General features: G+C 42.1%; 3 protein-coding genes across 5 annotated transcripts; 2 read left to right on the top strand and 1 right to left on the bottom strand.

The window, feature by feature from the left end:
* Positions 1–190: 190 nt before the first annotated feature.
* On the bottom strand, positions 191–1,222 carry znf593 (zinc finger protein 593). The gene is made up of 4 exons (XM_076017950.1): positions 1,056–1,222; positions 752–960; positions 571–633; positions 191–483 (listed from the first exon to the last, which is right to left on the bottom strand). The coding sequence occupies exons 2-4, from the start codon at positions 940–942 to the stop codon at positions 357–359; spliced, it is 381 nt and encodes a 126-aa protein (XP_075874065.1). The 5' UTR covers positions 943–960; positions 1,056–1,222; the 3' UTR covers positions 191–356.
* A 523-nt stretch (positions 1,223–1,745) lies between these two features.
* rlf (RLF zinc finger) lies at positions 1,746–13,460 on the top strand. Of its 3 annotated transcripts, XM_076017954.1 has the most exons (9): positions 1,746–2,235; positions 3,919–4,073; positions 4,866–4,947; positions 5,600–5,735; positions 5,844–6,046; positions 6,974–7,134; positions 7,239–7,380; positions 7,632–8,442; positions 9,086–9,292. In XM_076017954.1, the coding sequence occupies exons 1-9, from the start codon at positions 2,056–2,058 to the stop codon at positions 9,154–9,156; spliced, it is 1,941 nt and encodes a 646-aa protein (XP_075874069.1). In that variant the 5' UTR covers positions 1,746–2,055; the 3' UTR covers positions 9,157–9,292. The 3 variants fall into 3 exon arrangements, with proteins under 3 accessions (XP_075874069.1, XP_075874067.1, XP_075874068.1); XM_076017952.1 differs by having other exon boundaries at positions 1,772–2,235; positions 7,632–13,460; XM_076017953.1 differs by having other exon boundaries at positions 1,774–2,235; positions 6,998–7,134; positions 7,632–13,460.
* Positions 13,206–17,556, top strand: zmpste24 (zinc metallopeptidase, STE24 homolog). Its single transcript, XM_076017961.1, has 9 exons — positions 13,206–13,589; positions 14,041–14,187; positions 14,276–14,479; positions 14,637–14,789; positions 14,960–15,101; positions 15,230–15,405; positions 15,572–15,676; positions 16,005–16,148; positions 16,229–17,556. The coding sequence occupies exons 1-9, from the start codon at positions 13,482–13,484 to the stop codon at positions 16,451–16,453; spliced, it is 1,404 nt and encodes a 467-aa protein (XP_075874076.1). The 5' UTR covers positions 13,206–13,481; the 3' UTR covers positions 16,454–17,556.
* Positions 17,557–18,176: the final 620 nt, after the last annotated feature.

Here is an 18,176-nt window from a genome sequence, read left to right as displayed (position 1 = left end):
TTCTTTGGTCTGTAATCAAAGGGGAACCGATTTTGGTAAACAGCACCAGAACCAATAATGATGAGCAAGAGAAGCATTTAAAAAAAATAAATATATATATATATATATATATATATATGTAGGAATTCTTTTGACATTGTATGCTTTTACGACTAATACAACTTGTCTAAGTGAACATATGGTCAACAGAGAAGGTCTCAATGCTAGTTTATTTAAAATTCCACACAGTTATTAATAGACTTTTTATTTACATAGGTACTGTATGAGTATCTTGTGTGTTAAGAAGGTGGTGAAATGGTGAATGACAAAAGTCAAACAAAGACCCAAGTTTCTCAGTCCATTGTTGATGTGATCGACTAATCCATGTCCTCTTCTATCGGCTGTGTTTTCACTTCAACAATTTTTGGAGGGATGTAGGAGCCCATGCCAGCAGCTCTCTCAGCCTCTGCCTGGGTGTAGGGTTCCTCCCGTAGCTCTTTCAACCTGAGGAGAGGGAGAAGACGTAGTGAGCACTCATAATGGCAAACCTATTTAACGACGTTACAGCGACGGATGGGATTTATGTCTTACCTCTTCTTGTGCGCTTTCGTTTTGAAGTGATCTTTCAAGGATTTCATGTCCACAAAGTATCTCCTGGAAAGAAACCCAGTGCCACACGCTTAATGACACCAACTACAATTAAAAGAAATTACACTTCTACTAGCCAGGTAACAAGAACAGTCACGTTTTAGCCTCGTCTTCACAAACTTACGCGCAGTGTAAACAGTAGTGTTGCGCACAGCCAGTCACATCGTAGTCCACGTCCTGACGCAGAAGCTTGGCTGCGGTCTCAGGCTTCATATCCGAGTGGATCTGGTCTAGATCTTTGGTTCTGCGCTTTGTTTTCCACAACTTCCCTCTATTCTTTTTCTTATGGCCTCCTGTCTGTTTGGACTTGCCCATGGTTGTTTAGAAGAGTACCTGTCACATTTTACACATGGATAAGGCGTGTGAGTGGTTATATTATGACGTTATTATAGTTAACAACGATTAAAATCTGAAGTACGTCTTCTTACCTTTCAAGACTTGTCTTTTCCACAAAAACAAGTCCCCTACCAAAGTTCTTAGTTCAGGCTGATCAGCAACAAACCTCACTTTCTATCATAAACACACGCATATCAGCATTAGCTTTCGCGTACTATTCACACGTGCACCGGAGAAGGAGGACTTCAACTTCCGGGTTAAAAACGTCACGTTTAATAGGTTCGCCTGTAGGGGGCGTTAACCCATAACAACAACAGGGTACTTGAGCCTGATATTAAATTCTGTTAAGTGTCTTAATATTATGATATGGTCATACATGTGTTATTAATAAATAAAAAAAAATGTCCCTCTTTTTGAGACATCAGGAACACATCAATGTCATAATTCAATGAAAAATCCATTTTGTTTTTATTTTTTCTGATACATCAGAACTCAGTAGGCCTACTTTAAAGTGTTAATATACTCCACGGCTTTTTATTATGGATTTAAAATATTGGTCTTTACATTTACGACGTTGTCATAAATGTACTACTTTTTTTTTTTTCTTTAATTATTTGTAGGACTTTATTCACAGTTGTTGGACAGTCTAGGAGTGTTTATTGATAAACGCCATCTTCAGTTTAACACACGATTGAACAAGTGAGTTCAGTGCAACGTCACTATAAAAGGTGATTCTATACACCTAGCAGGTGACCATGTGTTTTAAACACTATTATAGGTGACAGACGAAAGAGCAGATAAACATATTTCAGAATGAAAAAAAAAAACCTTCGCAATACATCAACACTGAGGAAAATAACTTTACATGAACTTAGCACGCCGCAATTCTCTTTCGTCAGTTGATAAAGTAAAGTAAAGACCATTCCAAAATCTAAACAAGAACAGCCCACAGGAGAAGCTGCAATCACGTGTTATGAAGAAGTCGCGCCCCTGTCACGTTATCAGGCGTTCAACTAAATCGTAAAGATATTCCGATGGCACGCGAACGCCTCACCAGGCTACATTGCATACGCGCCGTGGCGGAGAGCGAAGATGGCGGAGAATAATGTTGAACCAGAGCACGAATGGAGCGACCGGGCCCTGGACATCGCCGAGGACACCCTGGTCGCAATGGAAACCCTGCTGGCCACACTGAGAGCCTTCGAGGATGTCCTCAGGCAACAAGAGCTCTCTGTGGAATCCTCCACGGAGTACTGCGACAACTTCTGCCAGGTATTGTGTACATGCAGCACCGAAGCTACAGCGAGGCTAAAGCTAGCTCGTCCAAAACTGTTCGCTGTATCGCGCAACCCGCCAGCTCGTTTATCTCACGGCTTGTTGTTCGACCAAGTGAAGGGTTAATCTGCAACCCTGGGTCCAGTGGCACACGGTGTGCATTGTTTTTCTCGCATCCACGAATGCGTAGCATACAAAATAACAAGGATTTCACTCGGTGTCGCTCAAGGAAATCAGTTGTCCGTTATACCGTGCAGTTTTCTGTTGATGCAGTCTACATTCTACCCGATTCAGTGTCATTAAAGCATCTGTCTGATAAAGAGGGCGGTTTTTAGAATTTCCAAAATGATACTAAAACATGTCGTGCATTGCACATGACATTGTCAACCTCTGCTTGTCATGCGTATGAACGGGGCGGGGCGGAGCGGCCCAGCGGCGTGTTTACCAAGATTTCGGAAGCTGACAGTGCTGTAATTATGGCCCGTTTATAACATCATTTTTGGCTTTTGAAGAAGATAATGGCACAACACGTCGTATTTATGTACAATATTCACAGTCCCTGAACCTTTGAAAAGCATTTCCCCATTCTATGATGCATTCAGGCTTTAGGGAAAAATATATCGGGTAGCTTCACTTAACTCCCTTGTGTTAGAACTGCTGTCAGTGGATTCGCGGGCTGTACATTGACGTTTTGTAGAGGTAAATGCATTTGTACACAATTAGTAATCGATTTCTATCATTTGTAGTTTTTCAACTGCAAAGCAAAAAGAGTTGCAAGATGGAGAAAACGTGATAGGCGATTAAGTGTGTTCAACGTTGCTGTGCCTTTTTACTTTTGGACGGTACGTCTCTCTCTGGTTTGCCACCCGACTTAAAGCGGTTCTACCAGTTTCCTTAGTGCAGCCCCAATTCATTTATTTGGCACTGTTTGAACTGTTAATTTTATAGCTGTCTTATGCCCATTTTAATATTTAATATTTTATTCATATATATGTATGTATATATATATATATATATATATATGTGTGTGTGTATATATATATTTTATTTTTTTCCAGATGTCTTTTCTGCTCAAGTGGTTAGTAGGGAGGATGTAATTAGTGCACTGATCTACATCTCAAGGGCGGGGATCTCTAGGGGCCTTATTCTTGGCTTGCAGCTGAGGGGAATCGATTTGATTCCGAGGAAGGTATGGGCGTCAACCTGCGGGGTTCCTGCAGGTGGAAGGATGGGACTCCTGGGACATTTGTAGTAATGATGGTGGTTTGCAGCTCGTGCAGAATAGATGTCACCTCGGTTCACATGCCATCTAGGCAGAGGCACCAGTAGTACCTCTTTGTGCCGTAGGTTGCTGTCTGGGTTGAGTGAGATCATTTCATTGAATTGACTGCCAATTGCCCAGTCATCTGTTTGAAGTAGAGTTTGATCCTAGTTTATGGGGACCTCTTTCAGAATACAGTCAAGTCCCTTTGGACCCAATCAGGGCAGTAAAACACCTGACAGTGCAACCTGGGAATACTCTGGTTTAGTTCAGGTCTCCCAGGATGGAAACCCCTGTCCTATCCAAAATATCATATTCTTTTTGTCTAAACTTTAACTGTCAACTCTTCCTGTTCTTGCTTCTCTTGACTTAATTTTCTTTCCCTTTGTGTGTGTGCATGTCCGTGCGTGTTTTTCCAGGCACTAATGCACTATGCTGGGAGCAGGAACTCTATTGAGCATGGCCTGCCTCTTCTGGAGGTCTACTGTTTGTCCATAAACTGTTTCGCAGCGGCCCGATCGCATCTCACAGCTGAGTCTGACAGAGTGGCCCTTGTTTTGAAGAGACTTGCACTGTGAGTATTGACTTTGGTGCATGACCCTTTCTATTGACAACATTTGTTTAACTACTTTGAGAGGTTAGGCAGCCAACAAACAACCTGGGCACCATTTCATTTTGATGCCCAGTTATTTCTTCATCTGTATTCAAGTTGAGTATAACCTCAAATAGTCTGCGTTAACGCTTCAAAAGCACAATTCCAGTCTGCTGCAATTGATTGACAACTACTCACTACATTCTTGCAACACACACACACACACACACACACACACACACACACACACACACACACACACACACACACACACACACACACAGCCATATCTTTATCCCCCATAAAATACTTAGAGCGACAGGTTAGATTTGACTCTTGTTCTATTTCAAGAAACATTAAAGGTGTTGTAATGCAAATGACAACGGGTTTGAAGGAACGCATGACTTGTTTTACAGTTATTCTATTTTGTCTCGATTTCAAAATTGCAAACCAGAGCACCAGCAATTTACTCACGTCTGCTGCTGTTCCCACTTTGTCGTCGGTCTTGGTTTTTTTCAGCTGCATTAAAAACATTTCTTATAAAATGTAATCATCCATCAAGGGCAAAGTTATATTTGATTCAGCCTCTGAAACGTGGCAGTCTAATTGAAATCTAAAAATAACAATCAGTAATCTAGGTTGGTTAACAGATTGTAAAAAAAAAAAAAAAATCCTGTGTCTAGACATGACTGTCTTTTTCCATTTTTAAGGGCAGAATGGTCATAATTCACAGAAATGTTTTGGAAGTCTAATTCATGACTCTTCTTCATGCAGGAGCTGTTTTGAACTTCTGCTTTCAGTGCCTGAGAATGAAATCCCCTTCGAAGCCTGGGTTCAGTTTCACCACTCTGTACAGGTTCAGTGTCTCTCTCTTTCTCTCTCTCTCTCTTTTTTTTTTTTTTTTTTAAGCATTCTTTGCTGATGAGGTGCATGGCTATGTGACTTTCAGAATCTTGCAAAAATGTATTTCTTAAACTTGGATTTACTGGTTCGTAATTCTTATTGCAATGTGCTCAGATTCCACGACTGATAAATGAAAAGCAGTGGATGCAGGTGACTTAGATTACCAGAGCTCACTGCAACCATCCAACATATGCACCTTTGTAAAGGTCTTAAAGTTGATAATTGGTAATTGAGTGACATTTGGGCAACAGTCAGTCATTTGTTTGCAACTATTTTGAAAGTTGTGGATATGGATATAATATATTAACAAAACCCTACCAAAGTGCTAATTGGCAGGGTGTTGCCCTGCTGCCATTGACAACATTCCCTACAGGATTCCTGAATGCTTTGTCACCAGTATGGCATCTTTGAGGGTGTGCGTGCCCTTTTGTTCTCAGTTTTCAAACCACCAGGTGCACCAATAGTCTTTTTCATTTTGCTGTAGTTGTCACTGCATATGCACTTTTCACACTTTATGGTCAAAGCAGTGTTGAACACAAGATTTCGGGAGATGGGATTAAAAAGGATTCTGGGAGTAATTCGTTTCAAACTGACTTTTTTTGCAGGTTGCTCATGAAACCTTGGTGCAATTTGGCAGCACCGATCTACAAGCGTTGCTCCAAATCACAGGAGAGGGAGGAGCATGGAGCAGCCCCATCCTCACGTCGCTCCTCACCGGCCAACCCACCAACACAGAGGAAGGTAAGAGTCTTTTATGCTTATCAGCAATTTGTCCTCTGATTTCATTAAGTTTTTGTTTTTTTAATTATTATTATTTTGATTTCTTTTTTCTTTGTCCCCTCTGGCTAGTTGATGCTTACATCAGCTTGGAGGGTGAGGGCTTCATGGAGATGCGAGTGAAACACCTGGAGAAGATGGGCGAACTTGCCAAGGCAGTGGTGTTGGCTAAAGCTTGCACTGAATGCTGCTTCGTCTCCAACCAGGCCACCTTTCGTCAAACCTATGTCTCACTGCTTTGCCACCTGCTTCCTAATGAGGAGGCCATCATGGAGGTAGGACTGCACCTGTAACTGTGGAGACATTGGAGTAGTTACAACTTCTAAGGTTACAGCTAAAACAAGGTAGAGGAAAATGAAACAGATTCTACGACAAAGAGTATTAAAAAAAAACACACTTGATAAACTTTAAATTAAATAATAAAGCCGTTGCCCGAGAAGAATAAATAGCGCATATTAAGCAAGGTTTTGGCAGTTGAAAGGTTTAAATAAGAGAAGCAACAACCAGGACACCTTTTGTAGAAGTTAGTTGGAGTGAACAGCTGTTATTTTTAGTATTTTCTCCTGTGAAAGACGCTTTGTGTCTATAAATAATGCTCCAAATTCAAAGGCTGACTGTCTCCAAGCCTCCTGTTTCCAGAATTTACATCATACTGAGGAAAATGGACAATGAATTTTCCTTTCCCAACTTTCATACCCATTGAACTGTATCTTTGTACTGAGACGTCATAACAAATGAGAAAAAAACAACAAGTGATTCTTGTTTTAATTATTTTCCTCGTTGTTCCAGGCATTGCAGAGCACATTGTTTCTCAGGAATAATTCCTCATACAGCTGTAGCTCTCCTGTTCTCAACCTCGTCTCCATTTGCTGAGTCTTAGAAAAAAGTTAAGCATTTACTGTGATTATTTTAGCTCAGTGCATCAGAAAAAAATGGGTGCAATAAATGCTCCTGTTCAAAGATTGGTAACCTCCTGCATTGGGCTTTTGAACGACCTTTTCATACTAATCCCCAAATCTTTTATCTGTGTTTATCGATGGGTAAATGAGACTTGGAACACAGTTAATACACGAAAACCAACCTCTCAAAAGGCTGCAATATTGTGAAAACTATAAATAAAAACACAATGCTTGTTTGTTTACTTTACAAGGGCTCTCACTGATTGCCTTTATTGATTTTGTGCTTAAATGTTGCTTCTCAAGTTCCAACTTCTGATGCCTGAACAGATATCCAGACTTGACTGTAAGGATGTTCTGGAGATCACCTGTAATTTGGAGACGGAGGGCGAGGAGAACACAGCGTTCATCCTGTGCACAACATTCCTGACACAGCAGCTCCAACAGCAGAGCCTCTATTGTTCTTGGTAAGTTGCTCCTCTTAAGGCACTAATTAATTGAATTCCATTGCATCCCTTTTCCACTTGCCAACATTTGGAAATCACAACCTCCCTTCCTGTTTGATCCAAAGGGAGTTGATCCTGTTGTGGAGTAAGCTCCAGAAGAGGATCGACCCTTCATTGATATCTCTTCTAGAACGATGCCTTCAGCTTGGTGCCATTGCCACAACAGTGCATCATTTGCTTTGTTTTGTTCGTGTCATCCAGTCAGAGGTGAGCCAAGTTGTGGCACGGTCCATTTTTGGGGACCTGGGTCTATCTTCCGGGTTTGCTTTTGTACATTTGGTTCAAATACTCAGTCAACAAACCATTCCACCCAAAATGCTTATCTGTGAATTCAGTTTGATACAAATTCAAACACTTAATACTGCAGATGTTCTAAGCAGTCTTAAATTGTGATGAATTTGTGTGGGATTGTATGGAAATTTCTTTTCTTTCAATAATTTCTCTTTGTCTCTTTACAGGCAAAAGAAATTGGTGTTCCAGCCTCAGTGGAACTTTGCGTTAAAGCACTGCAGCTTCCAAAGCAGGAGGATTCAGAAACAAGAATCTCAGTCTGCAAAACAGTGTCTTGCCTTCTTTCAGATGATCTCGAAGTTATCCGTGCCTGCTTGCTCACAGAGTTTTTGCTTGGCCCCTGCCAGGAGGTCTTTGGGTGCCTCGAGGAGCTCTATTTGCGGCCAGATCAAAAGTTTGATCAGGAAAACGAGGTGATTCCCAACTCATTACGTTGTGAGTTGCTGCTAGCGCTCAAAGCGTACTGGCCCTTTGACCCCGAATTCTGGGACTGGAAAACTCTCAAGTACCACTGCGTCTCCCTCCTTGGAGTAATACCAGAGTCAGAGGGTGAAGAAGAAGAGGTTGTAGAAACACAGCAAATAATTGAATCACCTGGAACAGAGCAAGTCACAGTTAAAGTAGAATCAGACCATCAGAAGAGGAGGAATGGAAGTCTCGAAGATCATCAGCAAAAGTACAAAACAGAGTGTCCCAGTCTACCGGAACGCCAAAGAGAATCCCAGACAAAGCAACAAAGGTTCTGCTGCCGGATATGTCGGAGGTCCATCACTGACCTCACTCAAGCCATTCACCACTCCAAGAGACATGCAGGAGTCAATTGCCACCCCTGCCCTGTTTGTTTGGAAACGTTCAAGAGCCGGAAAGATCTGGTCCCTCACATGAAAATACACATTCAGAGCGACATGCAACTTCACAACAATATAAAAAAAGAGGATGTGCCAAGTCGGGTGGAAGAAGACGATGAAATCGAACCTGGTGAGATCACAGTCGACCCCTCTCTAATGCTTTATTACAAATCCACACATGATCCGGTTGTGCTCCAGCACATCATGCAACAAGCTAAAAGCGTGAAAGACAAGAACGGAGGCGATGACGAGCATATAACATTTGAATACATACACCAGCACTTCAAGCTCCAGAACCGGGATGAATATCAGTGTCCCGGTACTGGGTGTCCTCGCATTTTTAAACATTCCAAGTACTTGTATGTCCACTTAAAATCAGAGCACAAAGGAGATGAGAATGTAAAACATTTTCATCAGATGAGAGACAAGCGAGAAAAGTGTCTTTTTTGTCGACGTCATCTCGTCTCAGCTTACCATCACCGCAAACATAAAAGAGCACATTACGGTGACACACCATACGCATGTGTAGTCACTGGTTGTGGCGCGCAGTTTGGCACGTCCCAAGAGCTTGTCTCACACAAACAGTCCCACGGCTATCAGCTAAACTACCAGTGTGAGCTGAAAGGCTGCTACGTTACGTGCTCTGATTTGGGACAGATTTATCACCACGAAGCACAGCATTTTCGAGATGCTGCATTTACCTGCATCAGTCAAGAATGTAAAAAATACTTTTTGTCCAAACAAGAATTCATCAAGCATTTATCCACACACAGCATCACATTCTCTGAAGAGGACTTTGAGGCTCAGAGGAAGGCGAAGCGAAAACGTTTTAAGGCTGAAGTGACACCTCAACTCAATAAAGTCCAGGCAGAGGGCGCCGATAACGAAGTCCAAAACTCTTCCACGGACAGTTGTGACTCTGCACTGCAAGTGTCTGACTGCAAGGAGCCTAAAGCAACAATGACCTTGGTGGCCGTTTGTTTTGATGGGAGTAAGTTCACCTGTGGTTTTGAGAAGTGTGGCATGAGTTTTTCCAGAGCCAGAGATGTCCAGCGACACCTGAAATGTGCCCACCCGGAGCACCTCAAGCTGGAGAACAAAGAACACGTGAATGACAAAGGGCAGGGCACAAAAACAACATGGATGAAGGCCAAAACTGAGCCAGATATTGAAGGTAACGTTGAGGGTGAGCTCTCAACTCACTCACAGCTTGTTAAGTCAAGCAAAGACAGAAAAGAATGCACTCACACCAAAAACAGTGCCGCAAACACACTCAGCCTGCAAACAAATGATGTTCTCAAAGAAATTCTTATTGGGCTCAGTAATCTGGACCTTAACTCTGCATCACCTCACAGTGGGCAGAGCAGAACTACCCCCTCGATTGAGAGCCTAGAATCAAACGCATCTCTGGCATCTCCTTCTCAACCTGTTGTGGCTGAGCCTTCTTTTGTTGTACTGCAGAAGGCTCCTGAGCAGTCTGAAGAAGGAGAAAAGAAGGTACCGGAAGTAAAGATTGAAGCCAACTCTGAAGAGAAAGAACTTAACCTTGAGACTTCCATCGAATCTCTAGCTAATGCTAAGCCATATAATTGCGAGGTGAAAGGGTGCAGCTTTAGGACAGCTCAGAGTTACAGCCTCCTGCGTCACTATAGCACCAAACACGGACGCACTTTTGAACAGGCCAAAAGATTGACATCTTTAAAAACAACTTCGTTCAAGCCGTACATGTGCCACCTTTGTCCCAAGAGCCACAGAGAAAAGCATGTGTTGAAGGCCCACTACATTCATGCACATAACCTGAGTGAGTCTCTGGTGGATAAAATAAGCTATGCATCTGCTCAGCATGCAACAGAGTCACGTGATCCAACAATATCCACCACAAACAACCCTGAGCTGCCACGAGAACATAACAAGAAGGACTTGAAAACAAATGCTGAAAACACACAAAACAGTGACAATCACTCTCCATCTGAAGAGGACGGGGAGGGTGAGCAAGAAAGTCGAGAGGAAGTTGGTGAGCCGAAGGAAGAAACTGATGAAAGCGCAACGCAGCAGGTTCGGACAAGACGTTTGGTAGCCAAAAGTAACCTTTGCTACATATTGGACAAATTTAGCAAACCCTTTCATTGTGTCGCGAAAAACTGTGACGCTGCCTTCTCCACCCAGGGAGGTCTTGTGCGCCACCTGCAACTGGTGCACCACTACAACCGCTCCCAGCTTTTGTTGGAGACGGATGTTGATGAGCAAACCAGTGCAGAAACCCGAAAAGAGACGTCCAAGAAGAGGCCTCTTCCCAACACAGACGAACCTCAGCCCCAGCACAGATGTCACTTTGTCAAGTGTAAAGCTTCCTACCACCTCAAAAGCAGCCTAGTTCGGCATACCCGTGACTGCCACTCACAACCGCCGGAGCCAATCCGGTGCAAGTATGAGGGCTGTGCCAAAGTGTTCAGCCACGATGAGGCACTTAGAAACCATATGCTTTATAATCACTGCGAGTACTACAATTCCCTGGTGGTGCGGCTGCAGAGCACCCATAACAAGTCTGTTACTGGATGTCAAAAGAAGCTTATTGTCGCACCTCTGAGTCCCCAAAAAGATGAACCTGATTCAAACGCCCCAGAGGCCAAACGATCAAGTCCCGAACCTGCAGAGTCTGTGAATTCAACGGAAACTCCCAAGGAAGGTAGTTTGACAGATAAGGCGCCCAAGTCGAAATCTCATCGAAAACCTTTCAGCAGTTTTATCTACAGATCTCACGAGGAAGCGTTGCAGATGTGCCAAGACCGCTGTTTACGTGTGGCCTATCCATGTATGGTGCAGGACTGTGACTCTGTTGTCACATACATGGGAAGCTTGCATCGACACTACTTGAAAGTCCACAGAATGGGCCGGCTTGACCTTTTGAAGAACGAAAACAAACTAGTGTTGAATGCAGAGCAGCTCGAAGAGGTGATCCAGAGGAAGTCGGCGAGGCCCACTGCGACAGGAGATGCTACCCCTGACGAAGTGCCCAAAATGGAGGAGCAGGCAGAGCAGGAAAACCCAGAGGAACTACCTCCACCTGTTAACTTGGACTCAGACACAGAAGATGTGGATATTAACAATCCTCTGGGAGTCAGTGATGGTACTGATGTTTCGGAAACCGCGGATGGTACTCACTGCCTCGCAGTCCCTGGGAGCACTGATTCTCTCAAAGTGATAGAGAACACCGATCCTCTCAGGATCCACAGCGGTACTGATCCTCTGGAATTCCCAGAAGAGGCACAGGAGGAGGCGCCGGTTGTTGAGCGAAATGGTGTTCTATTAGGTGCGGACGAGGTGCTCTACGGCGAGCTGAGCACTGGTGAGCCCACCAGCGATTCCATTGCTGCAACGCAGACTGTTCACAAATCGGAGAAGAGATTGAGTTGGGAAAAACTGAAACCTCTTCTTCGTCCCGTCACTGTTGACCTTTCGCTGCCATGTTCGCTACTCACAACTTCTGTGGAGGGCCTCCACGAAATGGCAAGCTATAAGGATGGCAGTAAAAAGTTGAATGGCTCAGCTCTGCTGTCGTTTCCTCCTGTCCGCCAGCCACTAAAGCGGAAAAATGAACTGTCTGGACAGCCGGCAAACTTGAAAGACACTCCGCCTTCTAACCCTCCTCCCGCCACTTTTGACATCACAACCTATAAGCCTGCCAGCTTTGAATCGTCGTTTCTTAGGTTTATACAAGACACGGCCCCAAAAGACAAAACTGCAGCACAAACAAAACATCGAGATACATTTCGACGTGGTTGTTCTGTAAAGGAGAACAACCAGCTGGGAATCTCTCACACCCGCAGCCGACGCAGTCATTCCTCTCTGATGAAATCTAATGCTATGACTGGGGACTGGACATCTGCCCAAAGCTTGAAGTCCATCCTGGACAAAGCCCTGGCTGGGTGTGGAGACCTTGCCATTAAGCAGCTTCAGTATCTCAGACCAGTGGTGGTCCTGGAGAGACCCACGTTCATCAACATCCCACCGAACTCAAATAACAACAAACTGCTACTTGGAAGTTAATTTAAATAAATGCCTCTTTACCTTGGCTTCAGCAAAAATAAATAAAAATAATATACATATTAAAAAAAAAAGAAAAACTTCTGTCTTTTTTGATTACAGTATTTCCTCCTCTAAAGCTATGGTATTAAGTTTTAGCTTCTTATTAATTAGCCAATCTAAAGACTTGCGATAAAAACATGGATAAACTGTGCACACGTGATCCAAATGTATAGGTTTTATACTATGTATAATACCTGTTGACATAATATAAATGAGATGTGTATATACTGTAGTTCTATGAAAATGTACAGATTTTTTTCGATTGATAGAAATGGTCAGTAATGCATTCCAAAGCTTTTCAAATTGTGTGAAAGTGTGACTGAAAAGGCATTTCCTTTCTTTAGAGTGAACAATGTTTTTTTTCTTACCTCGGTTTATAATAGGCCAGCCATGGGATGCAGTTGACAGTTGACAGATGTATGTAACGCTTTAATAAATGTTCAAATCTAAATTCCTATCATGTCATGACTTTTATTCATGTAATCAAAAGAAAGAAAGAGAATATAGTACATCCACTTACCACAAAGCCTTGTGTGTCCAGAGGGATCAAAGCTTTCCATATTTTATACCTGCATCATAACTAATTAATAAATTCCACATGTATGTTTAGTCTGTTCGTTAAACTCCACAGTCGGATACTAAACCTGTTATGCGTTCTCCCAATTTATTATGAATAACACACAGGGACATTTCCAGCGTAACAAGCTATGAACGTTTAAATCAACTGCACAGCAGCGGAACCATTGTTGCGTTGTTGTTTCGTTGGGGGAAGAAATACGTTGTGACACGTGCGCCTTGCATCTCACATGAATGGAACGATATTAGCCATTAAAGCTTTGGCTCTCGGAATGGGAACTAGACGTAAAGAATTCAAAATTAACATATTCTGTCTGTGTCTGTTGATGTAAGAATACGGCGACAGTTTCCGTTTTGTAGAAACTCAAGTGTCTGTTTCCTGTGTAGACTTTACGCCAAGTAGCTGCTAGCATAAAACTACCAGTCAGCCGCGGTGACGGTTTCTATAGTGTCACCCCAGCCAGCTAGTCCTCGCTTTCTAAAGAATATTGACCAAAAACAGCCAACATGATTGGAACTATACTTGACCTTCCGGTGGAGAAGCAGATTTTTTACGCTGTTCTAGGATTTTCTTGGACAGTGTATTTATGGGAGGCATACCTCTCCTACAGACAGGTAGGTTGACCAACATTTTGGAAAATAAACATTGAAGGTGGTTCGTTGGTGCTACTTTGTTGCGTTGACGTGCACACGTCCACCCTTCCCAATCACCCCCGCATTTATATAGTTAAATAGTGGGCGTAAAGCATGCTTCACGGGTCAAATTGTGTATTAATGTATTTTAATAAATTGGGCATGCATATTCTAATGGTGTAAGTTTATTAAAAAAAAAAAAAAAAAAAAAATTAAAATGGCGTTTTTGTGCCAGTGGAGTCGACCTTTTGATAAACGATTTGAACAACGTGATGATGAAATTGTCTGTGGTTTAGGTGGTTGGAAGTTAATATTGACAAGATGTTTGAAAACTACCGAATATTTATTTAACATGTTTGGATAAAACATTGATCTTTATTATTTCCCTGTAATATGTGGATTTTAAGTTTGCTAACACCTTTCCCTTCTCCAGAGGAGGATATACCGATCAACAACACATGTGCCTCACGAACTAGGGAAGATCATGGACTCTGAAACATTTGAGAAGTCACGTCTGTATCAGCTTGATAAAAGTAACTTCAGTTTCTGGTCGGGACTCTATTCTGAGACTGAGGGGACGGTAAGGCTGCCGAGCAATTCTTTTGTGTTCACGTTGGCATTGTTGATTTGACATTTGAGGTTTACGGTGTATTTGAACCTTACCCCAGCTGATCCTTCTCCTGGGTGGAATTCCCATTCTGTGGAGTGTTGCCGGCACTGTAACAGCTCGTTTTGGACTTGGCTCAGAGTACGAGATCACCCAGTCACTCGTATTTTTGACGCTCGCCACTCTGTTCAGTGCCTTGACTGGATTACCCTGGAGTTTGTACAACACCTTTATCATCGAGGAGAAACATGGTTTTAACCAGCAGGTAAACAGGCCCAATCATCCATTTCAGAGAGACATGGTCACCTTCTAGCAGTCGGAGGACTTCTAGAAGGTGATCGTCTGACCACAAGTTGCGTTTTTTGCTGTCACTTCTCTTTGAACGCTTTTTGCCATTTTACTTTACATTTTGTCCTTCTCAGACATTGAGGTTCTTCCTCAAGGATGCCTTAAAGAAGTTTGTTGTGACGCAGTGTATCCTGCTGCCTGTGACTTCTTTGCTCCTGTACATCATCAAGATCGGTGGAGACTATTTTTTCATTTATGCATGGCTCTTTACCTTGGCTGTTTCCCTGGTGAGTGCTTCATTCTTAAAGCACCAAGTGAACAAAGGCATATTTGCCTTTACTGACGACATGTGTTTCAAAATGACATATGTTATTGTCATTATGCACTTTTTACATTCTGCAAATTGTCTGTGTTAAACATTGAAGTTGATTTTTTTCATTGAATGAATTTACTGCAGGTACTTGTTACAATCTATGCCGACTACATTGCTCCACTGTTTGACAAGTTCACGCCTCTGCCTGAAGGCGATCTGAAGACTGATATTGAGACGATGGCACAGAGTATAAGCTTCCCCCTCACCAAGGTTTATGTTGTCGAAGGTAAAGCAGTACCACTAAATCAGTGGTGCTCACATTATCGCTTTGTAAAATTAGACATAAAAAAAAAGTCCAAACATTTTAACGTTTTGAATGTTACACTGTTGAGGTTCATTTCTATTTGCTTCCAGGGTCAAAGCGTTCGTCCCACAGCAATGCCTACTTCTACGGCTTTTTCAAGAACAAACGCATTGTACTGTTCGACACGCTCATTGAAGACTACTCGCCTCTGAACAAGTCCGGAGAGCATCAGCCTGAGCAGCCCGAGAGTGATGACACATCAAACGAGTCAAAATCCAAGCCCAAGGTGGCATGACAATTAGCAGAACATTTTGTTTTTGAGCTGAAACGGGCAAACAAATGAAAGCGCATGAAATGCATTTTTCAGACCATCATGAATGCCCTGTTAATATTTGTTTTGATGTAATTTGTTTTAAATTGAATTACTTTCTCCCTCTGTCTCTTTTTGACAGAACAAGAAACAAGGATGCAACAACCCTGAGATCCTTGCAGTCCTGGGACATGAGCTTGGTCACTGGAAGCTTGGCCATACAGTCAAGAATATTGTCATCAGTCAGGTGATTGATTGTTTCCCTTCTGAACAATAAGGGAGAAGCAGGGCCATCTATGCTAAGAGTGGCAGTTATGTTAACAGAAACAATAAGTATGGAACCATAAATGCAATATCGTTTCATGAATTTCATTCATTATTTTTGCGAGAAAACTGACAAAGGTCTGGCTTTATGAAATGAATGAGACGGGAGGCATGGAGATGTGGGTTTGATGGTTTGATTTGCTTACTGTGGTTTTATCACCTCTCACTCTGAAAGTGAACAAAATATTATTTTGCTTTATAAACAATATTTATGGTTCTTGAGTATTGACACCATGGTTGTGTGTTTCCAGATGAACTCCTTTTTGTGCTTCTCCCTTTTCGCTGCGTTGATTGGACGCAAGGAGCTGTTTGTGGCTTTTGGCTTCAATGACTCCCAGCCCACGCTAATTGGATTGATGATTATTTTCCAGTTCATTTTCTCCCCATACAACGAGGTAAACGTCGATCACAAATACCTGCATGCGTTGCTGTCTGGCTGCCCGTGACCTGACAAAATTATGTTCTCTCTTCATAGCTGCTGTCCTTCTGTTTGACGGTGCTGAGTCGCAGGTTTGAGTTCCAGGCAGATGCCTTTGCACGTAACATGGGCAAAGCTTCGCAGCTCTATTCGGCCCTCATCAAGCTCAACAAGGACAACCTGGGCTTCCCTGTGGCAGACTGGTTGTTTTCCATGTGGCACTACTCCCACCCTCCCCTGCTGGAACGCCTGAGAGCACTGGGCAATGTCAAACAGGACTGACGGGCCTGGAAGGGGGAGCCGAAGCGCCTCCGCAGACCTCTCCTGGCCCTCTGAGACCCTTTTTCTATCCCCCCCAATCTTGTTTTATCTTATTTTAGCCATTTCTCTACTTGCCATACTTCTCTTTTGTTCCCTTGTTTTAAACACAACTGAAAACATATCAGCTCGAGCCAGCCTAAAAAGCCTGCATGTTCTTTTTCTGGGGGCCTTTCAAATGCACTTGCAAAGAGCAAAATCTCTGAGCAATGTGCACTGATCAAAAAGCTAATGTCAGAGCACAGTACATGTTTTGCAGATTATAGCTTTAAGTTTTAAGTTCTTTAAAGTTAAATTTCAACTCTATTCCAAATGGGGAAAATAAAATAGCCATTTTTAAACATGAAATTGTTTTCAATTGCAGAAACATTTTTTTATGTTGTAAATGTTGAGACATTGAGATTTGTTTTATGACTATAAACTGATTTAATTCAGTCTGGATATATATATATATTTTTTTTTCTTTTTTAAAGCAAACCTCAAATTGGGTAGACAAACTGCACAAATGTGGACTCGTGACAATGCTTTTCAGAAATGCACAGGCCAGAAAATTTAATTTGTCTCTCAAGTGCAGCTGTTGCTTCTTCTAGGAAATTTTTCAATAAAGCTTCAAAGTGCAAACTTTTTTTAGTCAACTTTTTCCTTGTTTCTCAAGAAAGCAAAATTCACTATTACTATTACGCTTGAATTTTCCTTTTTTTTTTAAATCAAACATTTATTGGGGGGACCTTTTTCTTTTAAGCACTTGGATGGCATCACGTTTCCAAACAACCTGTACATATGTAATTTTTGACCAGTAGAGTAAAATGGCATACGAGGTGAATATTTAACAAGACTGAATGTAGTTTGGAACTTATAGGTTGATTCTGTGTTTCTTAGTTTTTTCACCTGGTCTGGGGCCAGAGTGAGCCCAGAGTATCCCTGCAGCAAAGTATTTCTTCTTGGGCATGGGAACTTCAAGGGTTCTGTCAATACAAAAAGCCAGTGCTTGTTGTGTTTAATAAGGAGACTGTATACTCTTGCATTAGTCTTGCAGCATTCAATAAAATTCTTCAGAGCATTTGGAATCGGTTCTCCTCACTTGTTTTCAAACCATTTCAGATATTCTCTAAGATGATTTATAATAAAGTAAATAATTACAGTGAAGGATTTTACAGTATGCCAGTGTTTCTCAGTACAGGGCAAAGCTGTGCTATCGATTGTATGGTAGTTATTGTTAAACTTTAAAAGGGAGCACCCCAATAATTTAAATGAAAAGTCTACTTTAGGCGGACGTAAAAGATGAGCACGTGAAACAAAATTTGAGAAAAATAAAACGTTTCAAGCAGCAACGGGTAACACCTTCCATAGCCGCATTTACACTTGCCCTAATTTCACAATAAAATTGCTACTTTTAATTCGAAGATAAGGCAGTAGGAAATGTTCCTTTGTACAATTACAGTGACGCAATATAGCTTTTACATAGACAAATAAATAAATAAATAAATAAAAATGGGGCAATGCTGCATAATTTTAAAAGCTGCACAATTTTGAAACGTATCTTCCTGTTACTGCTTTCAGACGGTAAGTCAGGTGGTTTGGAATTTACGTAAAAAAACGTGCGCCGTCACTCCGTGCTTCCGACGACCATACCATTGTGTGAATAATATTTAAATTTGAGCTGACAACAGTATTTAGCCAAAATACA

The sequence above is a fragment of the Nelusetta ayraudi genome, unplaced genomic scaffold, assembly GCF_046127955.1.
Source record: "Nelusetta ayraudi isolate G7.1 ecotype Tasmania unplaced genomic scaffold, CSIRO-AGI_Nayr_v1 ptg000007l, whole genome shotgun sequence".
In the NCBI taxonomy this organism is placed as follows: Eukaryota; Metazoa; Chordata; class Actinopteri; order Tetraodontiformes; family Monacanthidae; genus Nelusetta; species Nelusetta ayraudi.
The sequence above is the reverse complement of the archived record's forward strand: the minus strand, read 5'-3'. Positions and strand labels throughout refer to the sequence as shown.

Excerpts from the sequence above, each read along its gene's own strand:
- zmpste24 (XM_076017961.1), top strand. The coding sequence starts at position 13,482 with ATGATTGGAACTATACTTGACCTTCCGGTGGAGAAGCAGATTTTTTAC. Across the intron at positions 13,590-14,040 it reads CATACCTCTCCTACAGACAG|AGGAGGATATACCGATCAAC; the intron begins GTAGGTTGACCA and ends TCCCTTCTCCAG. Across the intron at positions 14,480-14,636 it reads AACATGGTTTTAACCAGCAG|ACATTGAGGTTCTTCCTCAA; the intron begins GTAAACAGGCCC and ends TGTCCTTCTCAG.
- znf593 (XM_076017950.1), bottom strand. The coding sequence starts at position 942 with ATGGGCAAGTCCAAACAGACAGGAGGCCATAAGAAAAAGAATAGAGGG. Across the intron at positions 634-751 it reads CACTACTGTTTACACTGCGC|GAGATACTTTGTGGACATGA; the intron begins GTAAGTTTGTGA and ends GTTTCTTTCCAG. Across the intron at positions 484-570 it reads ACGAAAGCGCACAAGAAGAG|GTTGAAAGAGCTACGGGAGG; the intron begins GTAAGACATAAA and ends CCCTCTCCTCAG.
- rlf (XM_076017952.1), top strand. The coding sequence starts at position 2,056 with ATGGCGGAGAATAATGTTGAACCAGAGCACGAATGGAGCGACCGGGCC. Across the intron at positions 5,736-5,843 it reads ACCCACCAACACAGAGGAAG|TTGATGCTTACATCAGCTTG; the intron begins GTAAGAGTCTTT and ends CCCTCTGGCTAG. Across the intron at positions 6,047-6,973 it reads ATGAGGAGGCCATCATGGAG|TTCCAACTTCTGATGCCTGA; the intron begins GTAGGACTGCAC and ends TTGCTTCTCAAG.